The sequence below is a fragment of the Oncorhynchus gorbuscha genome, linkage group LG23 (genome assembly GCF_021184085.1).
Source record: "Oncorhynchus gorbuscha isolate QuinsamMale2020 ecotype Even-year linkage group LG23, OgorEven_v1.0, whole genome shotgun sequence".
NCBI lineage: Eukaryota > Metazoa > Chordata > Actinopteri > Salmoniformes > Salmonidae > Oncorhynchus > Oncorhynchus gorbuscha.
The window spans coordinates 60182931-60200058 of NC_060195.1; the positions used below are offsets into that span (position 1 = coordinate 60182931).

Genomic DNA, 17128 nt, shown 5'->3' on the forward strand with positions numbered 1-17128 from the left:
ATATGCAATGTAATAGGTAGGCCTATTTTTTTTTAAGTCATCTATTAGACATTGATGAAATATGGATAAAGGAATCATTTTATATTCCTTCCATATTGAAGTCAAGAGAATGTTAAATGGTTTCAAGTTCCTGTCAAAGGAGGTGGAATCAAATCATTTTTGACCTAATTAATTCTAATAACATAACTTGGCTCCGATTGGTCAGAACTAGACATGTGACGTCCTTGTGCAGAGTCCTTGTGCAGAGTTTGGTCTTGAGTAGTTTATGAAAACTGTTACTTTTGTTGCGCTGGCGTGGAACATTTTCGACTGGTAAGACTTCAATATTCCACCAGACTGTAGTCTTCTTGAACATGCAGAAGTTGAGGATAGGCAATCTATTACAATTGATCGAACAAATATTTATTATTATGTGATGGGCAGTGCACATTCATGTTATTGAAATTGAGAGTTTGACCGCTCTCAGCTCTCTTTTAAATGAAAATGACAATAGTTGGACATTCTTTAGGCAAACTCGTCACTATATAATCCAACTTGCAGTGTTTTTTTATTCAATAGTTAAAAAGTAATTTGATATGGTTTCATTGGATTTTCACTTCTATCAACGCCCTGACTGCACACATTGTGTTAGTTGAAACACCGAGAACTTGCATATAACACGAGATTACACTCAAATAGAAATGCAGGAGTGTTGCACAGATTCCTTCCAGTTTATTTGAACCACATTTTCAAGTATTTGTTAGTTGTGGTTTTAAGGACATTTTGGCAAGAGATTGGCTCATTTTGTAGTGGATACTTTACAAAGAGCAACTGCACAAGAGTACACGTTGAAACAGGCGCATAATAACTGTTGATCCTTGTTCTGTTCCAGCTACGGACTGTATAGCTACAATAACGTTATTACTATAAACTACTGTTACAAGACGCATATTACTGATGAACTGTAAAAGGCAGATCCTATCATTCCACTTGATGTATGTCTAACCGCATATTGTGTAATTTGCATATTTCTGTAACTTGCTGTGATGGCCCAAGCACGTTGTTTGGTACACTGAGGAATGGTGGGTGGGGCTTAATAGAAAATGACTCAAGAAAAAGTGAGTCACCCAGCACGATTATCTTGTTTTTTAAATTTACGGATAGCCAGGGGCACACTCCAACACTCGGAAATAATATAGAAACAAAGCATTTGTGTTTAGTGAGTCTGTCAGATCAGAAGCTGTAGGGATGACCAGTTATTTTCTCTTAAGTGCGTGAATTATACAATTGTCCTGTCCTGCTAAGCATTCAAAATGTAACGAGTACTTTTGGGTGTCAGGGAAAATGTATGGAGTAAAAAGTACATGATTTTATTCAGGAATGTAGTAAAGTAAAAGTCATCAAAAATAGGAAAGTATAGATACCCAAAAAAACTTAAGTAGTACTTTAACGTATTTTTACTTAAGTACTTTACACCACTGAATGTAGCCTAGACTTTCACAATAAATCCATTATTTACTTTAAACAGGTCTAAAAAAGCATGACATGAAGAAAATTATAGTATATTTCAGGAGAAAAGAATAGCATACTCTGAGTTGTCTTTATGTGGCTATGCCAAATGGCTGTGGGCTACACTAGTTAATTTAGCAGATAAGATTAGTTTATAATCCCATGGCATTATTGTATATTATGAAGAATAAAATTGAACAAAGCTGAATAAAATATTAATATTTTTTCCAAACGATTTGAGGGAGTGCGCACATGCGGCGGCTATTCTGTGTTGAGCGGTTAACAAAGAGATAGGTACTCCTATATGCTTCATTTAAAGTTATTAATGTAACTTTAGTAGTTCTATAAATGTTGGGGTATTTGTTTTGGTTTTTATTTATTGGAAGGCTGCATGACGAGACTCTTATGATGATTTGAAAAAAGTCACTTGAAAGGCATGAGCTCTGCTTTGTTTTTTTGCATCTGTACACACTTCATCAGTCTCTCATTCACAATTTGACAAGCACTTGATAATGCCTCGATTTTAACGGCAGCGTCCCCTTTGTGGCCGTAATGCACCCTAAAAAATCCATGCATTTTGCAGCCCAGAGTGCTGTGTTGTGCCCTTCTCCCTGAGTGCTGCGCAATCCACAAGGCTCTCATCACGTGATCAGGTCTTTCTCACAGGCTATAAGTTAAGACAGACCCATTGGGGATGCAACTGTGTGCATCCTTATCCAATTCCATGTTGCATATTGAAGATATTGGAAGAACTGTTCACATTTACTTTTCATCAGCCAACAAGATGAGTAGGCCTAACAAACAGCAAAATCACTAGCCTATGTCGGTCTACTATCGCCCATAGAACAAAAGTTGACTATTCAATTCTGTGTGAGAAATAAATATTCCAAACATAGTCTGGGACAGTTGTGGGATGCGATAGATCCCAAATGAATACAACCAGTAGCATCTAAAAAACTGTTTTATACAATGTGGCTGACACAACAGATCAGAACCTTTAGCTTAAAATGTTGATAAACGAGAGACGACTTATTAAAAGGCTGTCTTGTCTCATCCTGGCCCCAGACATGTTTCTGTACCTGCTTGGACTGGTGGTGTTTTACTACCTGTACCGCTGGTTCCGGGAGATCCCAAGAATCCCAGGAAAAGGAGACAAATATGTCTACATCACGGGGTGTGACTCTGGTTTCGGCAACCTACTGGCCAGACATCTGGACGAGCTGGGTTTCTGTGTGATCGCATCCTGCTTCACAGAGAAGGGAGAGGAAGATCTGAGGAAGGCCTGTTCAGGCAGATTCACCACCCTCCACCTGGATGTCAAAAAGAACGAGAGCGTCGACAAAGCAGCTGCTTTGATTAAAGACAAAGTTGGGGCTAGGGGTGAGTGTCAGTGTTTATATTGAAAAGCAAACAGTCCTATCATCATCATTTGTTTCCAGTCAAATGATGCAATATTACCAGTTCAGTTACATGTGTTGACATTCATGTTGAGTGCCGGTATCTTTCAAAAGATATATATTTTTTTACCCCTTTTCTCCCCAATTTTCGTGGTATCCAATTGTTAGTAGTTACTATCTTGTCTCATCGCTATAACTCCCGTACGGGCTCAGGAGAGACGACGGTCGAAGGCCATGCGTCCTCCGAGACACAATCCAACCAAGCCGCACTGCTTCTTAACACAGCGCGCATCCAACCCGGAAGCCAGCCGCACCAATATGTCAGAGGAAACACCGTGCATCTCGCGACCTGGTTAGCGTGCACTGCGCCTGGCCCGCCACAGAAGTTGCTAGTGCGCGATGAGACAATGATATCCCTACCGGCCTAACCCGGACGACGCTAGGCCAATTGTGCGACGCCCCATGGACCTCCCGGTCGCGGCTGGCTGCGACAGAGCCTGGGCTCGAACCCAGAGTCTCTAGTGGCTACCCGGGAGGCCAGAGTGCCAGTATCTTTGTCCTTATGTGAAATAATGCATGTTCATGGAGCTACTTAATGACCTGCCACCTTCTAGGCCTGTGGGCTGTGGTGAACAACGCAGGCGTGGCCATGCCCTCGGCCCCATGTGATTGGCTGACCATTGATGACTACAAGTCCATGCTGGACGTGAACCTGAACGGGGTCATCGCAGTCACCCTGAGTGTGCTGCCCCTCATCAAGAAGGCCAGGGGTCGCGTGGTCAACGTAGCCAGTGTGTTCGGCAGGATCAGTCCAGGTGGAGGACCTTACACTGTGTCTAAGTTTGGAGTCGAGGCCTTCAATGACAGTCTCAGGTGAAACAAGAACATTATCCTATCCATGCCATATTTTTCATCTGTGTTTAAAAAAAAATGTTTTACATACATTCAGTAATCTAGCAATGGTGAACCATAAGCAATACAACTTTGACTGTTTGACTTCAGCAAGTGAAACTATAAAAATCTGTAACATATCAGAGGATATTTTGTAAACAGAAGTTTTGTTACCTTGTTTTTCAGGAGAAACATGGTACCTTTCGGAGTCAAAGTCCTCTGCATTGAGCCAGGCTTTTTCAAGACCACCATGACCGACTGGATAGTCCTGGGGAAAAGCTTCAAGCAGCTGTGGGAGAAGATGCCACAAGAAGTCAGAGATGATTATGGACATGATTATTTGGACAAGGGTAAATATAAACATTTTATTTCCCTACATTCTGGAATGTATTAATTTGCACAAATGTTTTCTATAGCCTATGCAAAATTTGGCTGTTTTTTTTATTCCGTCAGCCCTCTGTGACATCAGTCTTGCAAAGGATTTGATCTATTCAGAAAGCATTATTCACCTCGATGTTCTAGTGTAAGTGGCCATCTTGAATAGCTAAAGACAAACCTTCCCTGTCCCTTCTAGTGGAGGTGAGGATGAGGGAGAAGCTTGACAAGATGTCCGACGCCGACCTGATGAAGGTGGTGAGCTGTATGGAGCACGCTGTCGCTGCAGTCCGTCCTCGCACCCGCTACTCACCAGGGTGGGACGCCAAGCTCTTCTGGATCCCTATGTCCTACATGCCAACCGGGTTCGTTGACTGGCTACTGCTCAAGAAAGCCATCATTCCAGCCAAGGCTGTCTACTAAGGCTGACGTAAGATTGCCAGTGTTTATATACTGTCAGAACAAATACTTGATTGTGCTGTGCTACTGCTTGTCTTCAATGTATAAAACACGTTTTGTATCGTACGGTGTGCAGGCCGAAATACAGTATGATGTAAGCTTTGCTACAGACATGGTTTAATCTCTGACAAAAAAAAAAAATCCATAATTGCTATTTGGTACCACTTGTTTGCCCTCTTTTATTCAGTGCATTCTCTATGCCAGTATCAAAGATAATGGTGAAACTGAAGACAGTTCACTCAGACCGTTCATCATTGGAGAAAAAACATCTTAAAGGAGTGGCTCTACCATGGACACCAATTCAATCGCAGCTGGGTCTGGTCTACTTAATTCATTGACTTCCATTGAAACAGAACATTTGTGGGATTTCTCACTTCCTCTTCCATCTCTGGCCAGTATGACATGGGCAGTGTTGGGTTGGTCTTTGAGAACTTTACAAGATAAATGGGGATTAAGGTCAAGGTTTGACAGTCTTTGTCCTTGGTGTGCTGATATTGGTATGTTGAAGGTTAACCTGCAATAATTGACCAAAAAGGAAGTTTACAAGCTTTGAATCATTCAGAATCTTTCAACTTCACTGATATTAGCCGCTATGATTCAAATACATCTACGTTCAGGAAGGAAATATTAAATTCTACAAAAAATGTAAATATTGGTAGAAGATAAGTACGTCTATGAAAGATTTACTTCAATCTTGCAGCCCATGTCAGATTTCTACCTTAAATACATACAGTACCAGTCAAAAGTTTGGACACACCTACTCATTCAAGGTGTGTCCTACTCATTCAAGGTGTGTCCTACTCATTCAAGGTGTGTTTTTCTTTATTTGGATGATTTTCTACATTCTAGAATAGAGAATACATCAAAACTATGAAATGGAATAATGTAGTAAGCAAAAAAGTGTTAAATCAAAATATATTTTAGAATCTTCAAAGTAGCCACCCTTTGACTCAATGACAGCTTCGCATACTCTTGACATTCTCTCAACCAGAATCACCTGGAATGCTTTTCCAGCAGTCGTTATCGAGTTCCCACATACGCTGAGCACTGGTCTGCTTTTCTTTCACTTTCAACTCATCCCAAACTATCTCAATTGGGTTGAGGTTGGGTTATTGTGAAGGCCAGGTCATCTGATCATCAGGTCATCTGCCCTCCAACACTCTCTTTGGTCAAATAGCCCTTACACAGCCTGGAAGTATGTTTTGGGTCATTGTCCTATTGAAAAACAAATGATAGTCCCACCAAGCGCAAACCAGATGCTGTGGTAGCCATGCTGGTTAAGTGTGCCCTGAATTTTAAATAAATCACCGACTATCACATGCAAAGCAGCCTCACACCACCTCCGTGCTTCAGTGGAACCACACATGCGGAGATCATCCCTTTACATACTTTACGTCACAAAGGCACTGCAGTTGGAACCAACAATCTCAAATGTGGACTCATCAGCCCAAGGACAGATTTCAATTTCAAATTTCCCTTGCTTGTGTTTCTTGGTCCAAACAAGTCACCTTATTGGTGTCCTTCTGCAGTGGTTTATTTGCAGCAATTCAACCATGAAAGCCTGATTAACGCAGTCGCCTTTGAACAGTTTATGTTGAGATGTGTCTGTTAATCTGAAGCATTTACTTGGGGCTGCAATTTCTGAGTCTGATAACGAATTAAATGATATTCTGTAGCAAAGGTAACTCTGGGTCTTTCTTTCATGTGGCAGTCATCACGAGAGCCAGTTTCCTAGTGCTTGATGGTTTTTGCTACAGCACTTGAACAATGTACAAAATAGTAAAAATAACCATTCAGTAGGGGTCCAAACTTTTAACTGGTACTGTACATTACATGTTCACAACCATTTCTCTGCTCAGCAGGGCTAGCGAGTTCAAACGTGTCCCACTCACTTGTCAAAATGTAGCTGCAAAGAAAAGTTGCCTAGTATCAGAACAAATGCCAGATGGCCTTTACAATTGCAGCTGTGGTAGGAATCTGGATTGCATGTTAGTGCGGTCTAGTTTGTTTTTGAAAACATCTTCATAGCTGTATTTAACTTGCGCAACCCAATCAATGTAGTTGTATGGATCCATTACTCATTGAAAGCCTGTCTAAAAAGCAGTACATCTTTCCCATTTGAGTCTTTGTACACAAGCAGTAAACAATACTTTGAATGAGGTTTCACACCGGTTTGAGGGTACAATGATTCTCTACATGGCTTGTCACAAATTAAATTAAGCGAACTATTAGCAATCAGCCAATGGCAATGATTTCTGCATAGTGCACCTTAATGTCAACATGGCTTGTCTCAGCAGTAAGCCAACAAAGAAACCTAGCATTTTATAGTTACTGTAAGTCTTAAAATGCATCACATGCTAGTCTAAAAACATCTTACAAATAGATCACTGCACTTTGTGCAAGGAATGACAAACTCCCCTCAACTTTAACAGCCATTTTATTTATTCACTCAAGCATTGTACAAAGCCTTTGAACGCCATCTAGTGGATCAGTGCTGTAGGATGACATTTCACAACCAGTCTGACAGCACCCAGACCAGAATAACATTGCAACATTAAAAAATGCTACAAAATATACAGTCGAGACCAAACCAAATTGTAAAGACAGATCTTTATTCCATCTTTCATTGGAAACATTAAATATAACTTTTTTGATGACAATACAGATATTTGTTGCATGTGACATTCTTACAAATCAAGTGCGCCTTCTACACAACCCTGTGTTGTTTTTCTCCCTCCTCCCCTCAGATGAACTTATGCGAGATCCTTAGCCATCTGTGCAGCCTTCTCAACCACCTCCTCAATGGGTCCGACCATGTAGAAAGCCTGCTCGGGCAGGGCATCATACTCACCTGGAGGGAAAGAATTTCACAGACAACATCAAGGAAATTCATAAGTTTAAAGGTAGACTGACCGAAATGTTGCCAATAGCAGCACTGCAGATATTGTGATAAGCGAGTTGCAAGACTATGTGCATGATTTGACTCTGTTACATGGGAGACACGGCACCAAAACAGTAAAGTTGAACCTCATGCCTCAAACACTCTTAGTAGTTGCAGAAATTGACCTACTAAGCTTTTAACTTCCCGTATCTACGTCATATCGCAGAGTATCTTTAAACCTAATCACAAGTACTACATACCATTTAGAATGCTCTGGAAGCCACTGATGGTCTCTTTGAGTGGCACCAGCTTGCCAGCGTGACCAGTGAAGACTTCCGCCACCTGGAAAGGCTGGGACAGGAAACGCTGGATCTTGCGAGCGCGAGACACAATCAGCTTGTCCTCTTCAGACAACTCATCCATACCCAGGATGGCAATGATATCCTGCAGGGACTTGTAGTCCTGAGAGGCGAGAGTTGTAGGCATGTCATTCATTATTAGAAGCTGTATACTGCCGCTTTCCATGTCTGTAGCTTGTGAGGTGTGTAACGCTGTTGCTTTTAAGCATTTTACGCCATTGTTATTGCCGTCTGCATGCTACGTGTTGCTTGTCCTACATTGCTCTGCAAGTGCTCATTGTCATGGGAATAGTTTAATAACCTGCCAGTGTGTGCAGTTAATTTGCCAGGTGGCTAAATCCAGCACTTCTACTGAAACAAATTAATGTGCACTGTCCTTGTTTAAAAAATAACCTCAATGGTTGGGGTGACCGATACACTGGGGGGGCTATAAGACACTAACCTGGAGGATCTTCTGCACACCACGAGCAACGTCATAGTGCTCAGCGCCGACAATGTTGGGGTCCATGATACGGGAGGTGGAATCCAGGGGATCCACAGCGGGATAGATACCCAGCTCTGCGATGGCACGGGACAACACCGTGGTGGCATCCAAGTGAGCAAAGGTGGTGGCAGGGGCAGGATCAGTCAAATCATCAGCTGGCACATAGATGGCCTTAGGGAAGACAGGTTGTTAGTGACAAGTAGCGTTTCAGTCTTGATGCCATGTTAGCTAACTGCCAACTGCCATGTTGCATGGCCCTCCCAACAGGCCTATGCTGCTTGAACTCCAGCTTACCTGCACAGAGGTGATGGAACCCTTCTTGGTGGTGGTGATTCTCTCCTGCATGGTACCCATGTCAGTGGCAAGGGTGGGCTGGTAACCCACAGCGGAGGGGATTCGACCCAGCAGAGCAGACACCTCTGAGCCAGCCTGGGTGAAGCGGAAGATGTTGTCGATGAAGAGCAGCACATCCTGACCCTCCTGGTCACGGAAATACTCAGCCACGGTCAGACCAGTCAGAGCCACACGGGCACGGGCACCTGGGGGCTCGTTCATTTGTCCATACACCAGTGCTACCTAGGGGTTTGGAGGAGAGGGCAGTTACAGAATACATCTAGGTAAACCCATAATAGAAACTGACGTATAGCACACACACTGACAGTTATTGCGCAAAATAGTACACAGCATCATCTGGATATGTATACAAAATTCACCTTTGCGCCCCTTTCTGTCAAGCAGTCTACGCACACATTCTACAAATCCAGCGTATGTACCACACCGAACACAACTACCTCTGCAAGGAAACATAGCATTTCAATGGAAATTAATGCAATTCTGGTGTACCAAAATGCAATGACGCTGTCGGTGTGTTCGAAGTGTAAAACTGATGTGAACATCAAGTCAAGTGGGTAATAAGATCAACTTTCCAGACTGGTGATATGCTACTTAAAGCCAGAATATGTAACTTTTTGGGAAACCCGACTTTGGATTTATGCAACCAGGAAATGTCAAGAGCAATTCCTGTATATTGCACCTTATATTTTGACATTCAACTGGGGGATATTTTTCCCCTGTGACAGCTTTAAATACCATCAATCTGTATAAGATTCCTTAGAGGCACCTGCTTATGACTGTCAAATGTAACCAGTTGGTCACCTTGGAGGTGTCGTCCTTCAGGTTGATGACACCCGACTCAATCATCTCATGGTACAAGTCATTTCCCTCACGGGTACGCTCTCCCACACCGGCAAACACAGAGTAACCACCATGGGCCTTGGCCACGTTGTTAATCAGCTCCATGATCAACACAGTCTTGCCCACACCAGCACCACCAAACAGACCTATAGAAAGGTAAGCAACTTAATGTCATTAAACTTTAATTAGCTAATTGCAAAATAATTAATGAGGATGTTAGTTGTCCCACATACCGATTTTGCCTCCCTTGGCATAGGGAGCCAGCAGATCTACCACCTTGATTCCAGTTACCAGGATCTCCTGCTCCACACTCATGTCAGTGAACTCCGGGGCCTCAGCATGGATGGCTGCTGTCCTAATAAAAAATAAATAAAAAAGGTATAATCAGAGCCAACACTTAACTTTGAACAAGCAATTTCCAATTGTGTATCATTCAGAGTCTCAAGACAATTCTAGTAGTCATATATTAAAATGATTGAATATGGATGTAAATATTGTGATTTCCATATCCAAAACTATAAATTGGCTGATAGACAAAGTGCTTACTGCTTAGTGGAGATGGGTCCCCTCTCGTCAATGGGCTCACCAATGACATTCATGATTCTGCCCAGGGTCTCAGGACCAACTGGGATTCTGATGGGATCACCAGTGTCCACAACCTTCTGTCCACGGACAAGACCTTCTGTACCATCCATGGCAATGGTACGCACAGTGTTCTCACCTGAAAGTCAACATAACAAAATTCATCCCAATAAGCTGTTATTGATTATCCAATGTTGGTACAATGCCTTTGCAAACAATGGCTGTGTTTACACAAGTAGACAAATCCTGATCTCTGCCCAATTATTGCCTTTAAAAAAAAGACTGTTCTACACAAATTAGGCTGCCTCTAAATGCAGGTCAAATGATTTACCAAGATGTTGTGCCACCTCCAGCACTAGCCTGGACTCACGACCAGCAACTTCCAGTGCATTGAGGATGGGTGGGAGGCCCTCATCAAACTGGACGTCGACAACGGCACCGATGACCGCTACGATCCTTCCATGGGCGAAGGCGGCAGCAGCAGCAGGTGCAACGTAGTCTCTACCTGTAAAAGTGCATTGACCAAAAACCGTATGACCTTGTTGTGAGTGAAATATCAACAATACACCATGTCTGCTGACCCTTGCCAACCTAGCCTACACAATGCAAGGAGTTGGAAATGTAACATCACCTGTTTAGTTAGCCATGTGCACAAGAGAAAACACCAGACCTGCCAACCCTGTCCAACTTTTTAGAGTACCAGACACAGGCAGCAAATTGGAGATTCAACTAACATACCACAACCCGAATTGGGGTTCTTTCCTTTCCCGAGTACTAGAATTATAGAATTGTACCAAATGATGCCTAAAAATGTTGGAATATTTTTGACAGCATTCCATTTACACATGGTAAAAGTCACTAACAAGATCTTACTAGAAACACAAGGCCTTCATTCTCAGAGTTTGTTAAATTAAACAAATTAGGTACAAAAGACTTATCCAGGATAAAAACCCATTAACTGATATGATAGGAACACATTTCTGAAGCTGAGCATCAGTATCAAATATACATATTATCCATAAAAATACAGACCGCAAACTGGCTACACAAATCTTAAGTAGGCTAGCACAAAGGGAATCTGAACGCTGTTGGCTAGAAGAAGCCAGTGCTTTAAAAAAAAAATGTTTTTATTGTGGAGTGGATCATAATTACAGTTAGTCTATGAGGTTGCATGATCCGCGTAATATTACGTGCAAATACAACTAATGGGACGCATAATTAAATGTATCACTCGCACAAATGAGACCAGTTATTTTTTGTATTTGCGTTTAAATTTTTCACTAACAAATGCGAGTGAACTGCTGGCACTTCAGAGCCCACTGAATGTTCATCTTATGTTCGCTAACGTTAGCTTGAAACAATAATGTGTTTACGTTTCCACAACACAGTGAGTCGAAAAGGGATTTGTCCATGTGTTTACGTACAGCTGACAGTTGGCAAACTCAGCATCACAACAAACAGGAGGGGCTCCGTCTAATTATTATGTATTAATCGCCATGTCCGTAGACACAAACTCCGTTAGTTGTCTGTGTTGCAGCTCGAGAATCTGGACGTTAGATTTACTCAGTGGGTTAATTTGATGAAAAATGAAACAATTAAATTCAGGCCCGATTCATTTCGAGGTACTTTTAACTCGGATGTAGTACCTGACAGAGAATTGCGTAGTTGGTACGCAAAATGGGTGCATGTTGGGAGGTCTGAAACACCGAAGCAAACTCAATGTCAAGTATTTTCGGCCATGTTGTGCAGGAGAAATGCTACAGCTCAGCAGTTAAAAGTAATCAGCAAGCTAGTTAACACATTATTAGAAAACTAATATCTCCGAAGACCGACACACATGTCAAGCCAACCGTGTTACTAAGGTGACATTGGTATTTTTGGAACTTCGCATAATAAGTTAACCCTAGCTAGCTGTCAGGTGGCTAGCAAACTACTGTAACGGTACATTAAGCAGACGTGTGAAGAAGTCGAACTGCTAGTTAAAGAAAAATATTTTGAAATTCATTTCTACTCGTTATAAACTATTTGACTACGAAATAACACCGACCGTGATTCATTTACTAAGTGAATGACACTTGACGTTGGCTGGCTAACTAGCCACAGTATGGACTCGCAAGCCCCCAAACCTCATGTCATACAAAGGTCATTTCAATTTACACAAAAATAATGTCACTCAGCTATATGTACTTAAGTAACATATTAATATAACTACTAAATCGAATGGATGGCGTAAGTTCCACGTTCAACATTACACTAGTAGACGAAATTATGCATGGTAAAAAATGTGAGGCCTGCTACACTGAAGAAAGCCAGCGTTTTGCTTTGGGCTAAAGTTGACTAGCAGTTAGCCTAATACCAGTTCTGTTCCAAACGGTTTTTACAATTCATTATAGCTACCTCTGTAATATGCTTGCAAAACTTACGTCCAAGGACAGATGGAGAGCCAACGAGGGCCTTCAGGGGCTGGACCCCAGGCTTAAGTGCCTGGAGAGCCCCGGTGCAGCAGCGTCCAACAGCTCCTAACATTGTCAAAATGGCTGAAGGTGGAAAGAGACGAAACGACTTGTGCCTTTATAATGAATGACCGCGGAGCAGAACTGAGCGTGCGCGCAACTCCAGGGCCAAACTGAGCAGGCGCACTTCGTGATTTATTTTGCATTGATTGCTACTTCCCCATATTACTGTCATACTACAACACTTGTAATTGTCTTCGCAACATTACGAATCACGTATCATGTCAATTCAGCAAGAATAATCATGTACAATGTTCTAACAACATAGATAACAACATTCAAACTCAAGGTCACTATAGGCGTGTGTGTGTGTGTGTGTGTGTGTGTGTGTGTGTGTGTGTGTGTGTGTGTGTGTGTGTGTGTGTGTGTGTGTGTGTGTGTGTGTGTGTGTGTGTGTGTGTGTGTGTGTGTGTGTGTGTGTGTGTGTGTGTGTGTGTGTGTGTGTGTGTATTGCAGTAAGTAATGCAGTAAGTGAATATCCATCTCCCCAAAACACGTTATAGCCTTTGGAAACTATTATTCTTTTTAAAATGCCTTATTCTAAAATGGATTTAAAAAATAATAATCTTCAGCAATCTATGCACAATACCCCATAAAGACAAAGCGAAAACAGGTTTTTAGAAATTTTTGCAAATTTATTACAAATAAAAAACTGAAATATTTTATTTACATAAGTATTCAAACCCTTTGCTATGAGACTCAAAAATTGAGCTCAGGTGTATCCGGTTTCCATCGATCATCCTTTAAATGTTTCTACGACTTGATTGGAGTCCACCTGTGGTAAATTCAATTGATTGGATATTATAAGGTCCCACAGTTGACAGAGCATGTCAGAGTAAAAACCAAGCCATGAGGCCTGAAGAAATTGTCTGTAGTGCGCCGAGACGTGATTGTGTCGCGGCACATTTCTGGGGAAGGGTACCAAAAGATTCTGCAGCATTGAAGGTCCTCAAGAACACAGTAGCCTCCATCATTCTTAAATGGTAGAAGTTTGGAACCACCAACACTTTTCCTAGAGCTGGCCGCCCGGCCAAACTGAGCAATCGGTGGGGAGAAGGGCCTTGGTCAGGGAGGTGACCAAAAACCTGATGGTCACTCTGACCGAGCTCTAGAGTTCCTCTGTGGAGATGGGAGAACCTTCCAGAAGGACAACCATCCCTACAGCACTCCAACAATAAGAGCTTTATGGTAGAGTGGCCGGACAGAAGCCACCCCAAAGTAAAAGACATATGACAGCCCACTTGGAATTTTCCAAAAGGAATCTAAGGACTCTCAGACCATGAGAAACAAGATTCTCTGGTCTGATGAAACCAAGATTAAATTTTTTAGCCTGAATTCCAAGTGTCACGTCTGGAGGAAACCTGGCACCATCTCTACAGTGGAGTGTGGTGGCAGCATCATGCTGTGGGGGTGTTCTTCAGGGACTGGGAGACTAATCAGGATTGAGGCAAAGATGACTGGAACAAAGTACAGAAATCCTTGTCCAGAGTGGTCAGGATCTCAGACTGGGGTGACGGTTCTCCTTCCAACAGGACAACACAGGAGTCCATTTGGGACAAGTCTCTGCATGTCCTTGAATGTCCCAGCCAGAGCCCGGACTTTAAACCAATCAAACTTCTCTGACCCAGGAATGTGAAGGTGAACGGAAAGGCTCTGGAGCAACGAACCGCCCTTGCTGTCTCTGCCTGGCCGATTCCCCTCTTTCCACTGGGATTCTCTGCCTCTAACCCTATTACAGGGGCTGAGTCACTGATTTACTGGTTCTCTTTCATGCTGTCCCTAAGAGGGGTGCGTCACTTGAGATGGGTTGTACCATGGCAGAGATCTTTGTGGGCTATACTCGGCCTTGTCTCAGGATGGTAAGGTGGTGGTTGAAGATATCCCTCTAGTGGTGTGGGGGCTGTGCTTTGGCAAAGTGGGTGGGGTTATATCCTTTCTGTTTGGCCCTGTCCGGGGGTATCATCGGATGGGGCCACAGTGTCTTCTGACCCCTCCTGTCTCAGCCTCCAAGATTTATTCTGCAATAGTTTGTGTCAGAGGGCTAGGGTCAGTTTGTTATATCTGGAATACTTCTCCTGTCTTATCCAGTGTCCTGTGTATTTTAAGTATGCTCTCTCTAATTCTCTCTTTCTCTCGGAGGAGGACCTGAGCCCTAGGACCATGCCTCAGGACTACCTGGTATGATCACTCCTTGCTATCCCCAGTCCCCCTGGCCGTGCTGCTGCTCCAGTTTCAACTGTTCTGCCTGCGATTATTATTATTTGACCATGCTGGTCATTTTTTAACATTTGAACATCTTGGCCATGTTCTGTTATAATCTCCACCTGGCACAGCCAGAAGAGGACTGGCCACCCCTCATAGCCTGGTTTCTTCCTAGGTTTTGGCCTTTCTAGGGAGTTTTTCCTAGCCGTTTTTCTACACCTGCATTGTTTGCTGTTTGGGGTTTTAGGCTGGGTTTCTGTAGAGCACTTTGAGATATCAGCTGACATACGAAGGGCTATATAAATACATTTGATTCTCTGGAGAGACCTGAAAATAACTGTGTAGCAAAACTCTCCAACCAACCTGACAGAGCTTGAGAGCATCTGCAGAGAAGAATACAGAATACTGAATACAGGTGTGCCAAGCTTGTGGCGTCATACCCAAGAAGACTCGAGGCTGTAATTGCTGCCAAAAGTGCTTCAACGAAGTACTGAGTAAAGGGTCTGAATACTTATGGAAATGTGATATTTCAGTTTATTTTTTTTTATAAATGAACAAAAATATCTACATTTGTTTTTGCTTTGTCATTATAGGGTATTGTGTGTGTATGGATTGAGGGGGGAAACAATTTAATCAATGTTAGAATAAGGCTGTAACCTAAAAATCTGGATAAAGTCATGGGGTCTGAATACTTTCCGAAGGCATTGTACAGAGCTCCACACCCAGAGTGTTTAGAACACTGTGTGCACAAGCTCGATTTCAGTACATACACTATCTTTCCACTAGAGTGTGGGGCTGCACTATACATTTTGGTGCTTTCTCTATCTTCATCTCTTTTGTTGAAACATGTGGAATTAAGTGTGGTAATGAATGCTACCAACCAGTGTTAGAATCCCAGTAATGTAATAGATGGAATATCCTGTAATGGGAAGTGAAGTAGGCTACATGCCAACTGTGAAGGAGAGCCTTCACTTTGGACAATTTTTTAAATTATATGGATTGAAGGTATTTATTGCAGTTTTTTATTCTAAATTATTGTGTTGCAGTGTTATTTTCTGTTTTGATTCATAATTAATTTCATCCATGACCTGCACTTTCTATAATCTCAATTTTTTCCTATTGTATTGCCTAATTTGTGGAGTAGCTAATTGGCACAGGATCCTGCAATGTTTAATCGGGGCCTGTGTTTTCTTGAAAAGGTGTGTTTCCTGACTGCGTGGAAGAGCCATTGATTTTAGCCACCAGCCATGTGCGTTTACTTTAAGTCTGCAGTTTTTAAAACAAGTACTTTTATAACTTTATTTCTCAGTTCTTTTAAGCCTTTTAGATAAGGTATCTGCCAGCTTGTCACACCAACTTCCAACTAAAGATTCTCCTGTCCTTAACTATGAAAATGGATGAATGTTACTGAAGTACTGTGGTAATGATTTCCATGCCCCTGTCTCCTCAGGTTTTGTCTACACATGAGTCAGGCTTTTCAACATTCTTAAGATGGTTTTGTCTGGTTAAGAAAAACATACACACTCTATACCTCAGTTCATCGGGGCGTGGGTTCTATAAGAAATCACAAGCATTCCACAGGGATGCTGGCTCATGTTGACACCAATGCTTCCCACAGTTGTGCCAAATTGGCTGGGTATCCTTTGGGTGGTGGACCATTCTTGATACGCACGGGAAACTGTTGGGGGTGAAAAGCCCAGCAGAGTGGCAGTTCTTGACACAAACCAGTGCACCTGGCACCTACTACCATACCCCGTTCAAAGGCACTTAATTATTTGCCTTGTCCTTTCATGGCATACATACAGTCCATGTCTCAATTGTCTCAAGGCTTAAAAATACTTCTTTAACCAGTCTCCTCCACTTCATTTACACTGATTGAAGTGGATTTAACAAGAGACATCAATAAGGGATCATAGCTTTCACCTGGATTCACCTGGTCAGTCTATTTAATGGAAAGAGCAGGTGTTCCTAATGTTTTGTACACTCAGCGTAAATTATTTTCAGTGGCCTTGTGTTTTCTATGGAACTTTCTATCTGGTATTTGGCATATTATCTGGTATCTATAAATGGATAACTAACCGTTTGTAACCCTTTATAAATCGTTTTCTGTATACCTGAAAGTGTTACTGAAATATGCACGGGTACTTTCGAAGTGTAGTTTCACAAGTACATATAGGATCAGAAACCAGACTCTGGACTAGATTGGATGCTACAACATTCCCTGCCAGCCACAATTGAGGTTTTCATATGTTTGCCAAACCTCTCTGGAAATCCTTCACCGGCTGTTTCATGCTCTTCACACC

General features: G+C 42.3%; 2 protein-coding genes across 3 annotated transcripts; one reads left to right on the forward strand and one right to left on the reverse strand.

The window, feature by feature from the left end:
• The first annotated feature begins 219 nt into the window (after nt 1-219).
• LOC124010967 (retinol dehydrogenase 7-like) lies at nt 220-5429 on the forward strand. Of its 2 annotated transcripts, XM_046323814.1 has the most exons (6): nt 220-312; nt 2554-2868; nt 3500-3758; nt 3963-4126; nt 4351-4581; nt 4798-5429. In XM_046323814.1, the coding sequence occupies exons 2-5, from the start codon at nt 2556-2558 to the stop codon at nt 4572-4574; spliced, it is 960 nt and encodes a 319-aa protein (XP_046179770.1). In that variant the 5' UTR covers nt 220-312; nt 2554-2555; the 3' UTR covers nt 4575-4581; nt 4798-5429. The 2 variants fall into 2 exon arrangements, with proteins under 2 accessions (XP_046179770.1, XP_046179769.1); XM_046323813.1 differs by lacking the exon at nt 4798-5429 and having other exon boundaries at nt 4351-4771.
• A 1600-nt stretch (nt 5430-7029) lies between these two features.
• Nucleotides 7030-12689, reverse strand: LOC124010930 (ATP synthase subunit beta, mitochondrial). Its single transcript, XM_046323753.1, has 9 exons — nt 12534-12689; nt 10442-10615; nt 10075-10249; nt 9762-9883; nt 9490-9674; nt 8629-8910; nt 8293-8505; nt 7752-7953; nt 7030-7461 (listed from the first exon to the last, which is right to left on the reverse strand). The coding sequence occupies exons 1-9, from the start codon at nt 12634-12636 to the stop codon at nt 7364-7366; spliced, it is 1554 nt and encodes a 517-aa protein (XP_046179709.1). The 5' UTR covers nt 12637-12689; the 3' UTR covers nt 7030-7363.
• Between the last annotated feature and the right edge of the window lie 4439 nt (nt 12690-17128).

Coding starts and splice junctions, on each gene's coding strand:
- LOC124010967 (XM_046323814.1), top strand. CDS start 2,556: ATGTTTCTGTACCTGCTTGGACTGGTGGTGTTTTACTACCTGTACCGC. Junction 2,869..3,499: donor AGACAAAGTTGGGGCTAGGG/GTGAGTGTCAGT, acceptor GCCACCTTCTAG/GCCTGTGGGCTGTGGTGAAC. Junction 4,127..4,350: donor ACATGATTATTTGGACAAGG/GTAAATATAAAC, acceptor TGTCCCTTCTAG/TGGAGGTGAGGATGAGGGAG.
- LOC124010930 (XM_046323753.1), bottom strand. CDS start 12,636: ATGTTAGGAGCTGTTGGACGCTGCTGCACCGGGGCTCTCCAGGCACTT. Junction 9,884..10,074: donor GGACCCATCTCCACTAAGCA/GTAAGCACTTTG, acceptor ATTTTTTATTAG/GACAGCAGCCATCCATGCTG. Junction 9,675..9,761: donor TGCCAAGGGAGGCAAAATCG/GTATGTGGGACA, acceptor ACCTTTCTATAG/GTCTGTTTGGTGGTGCTGGT.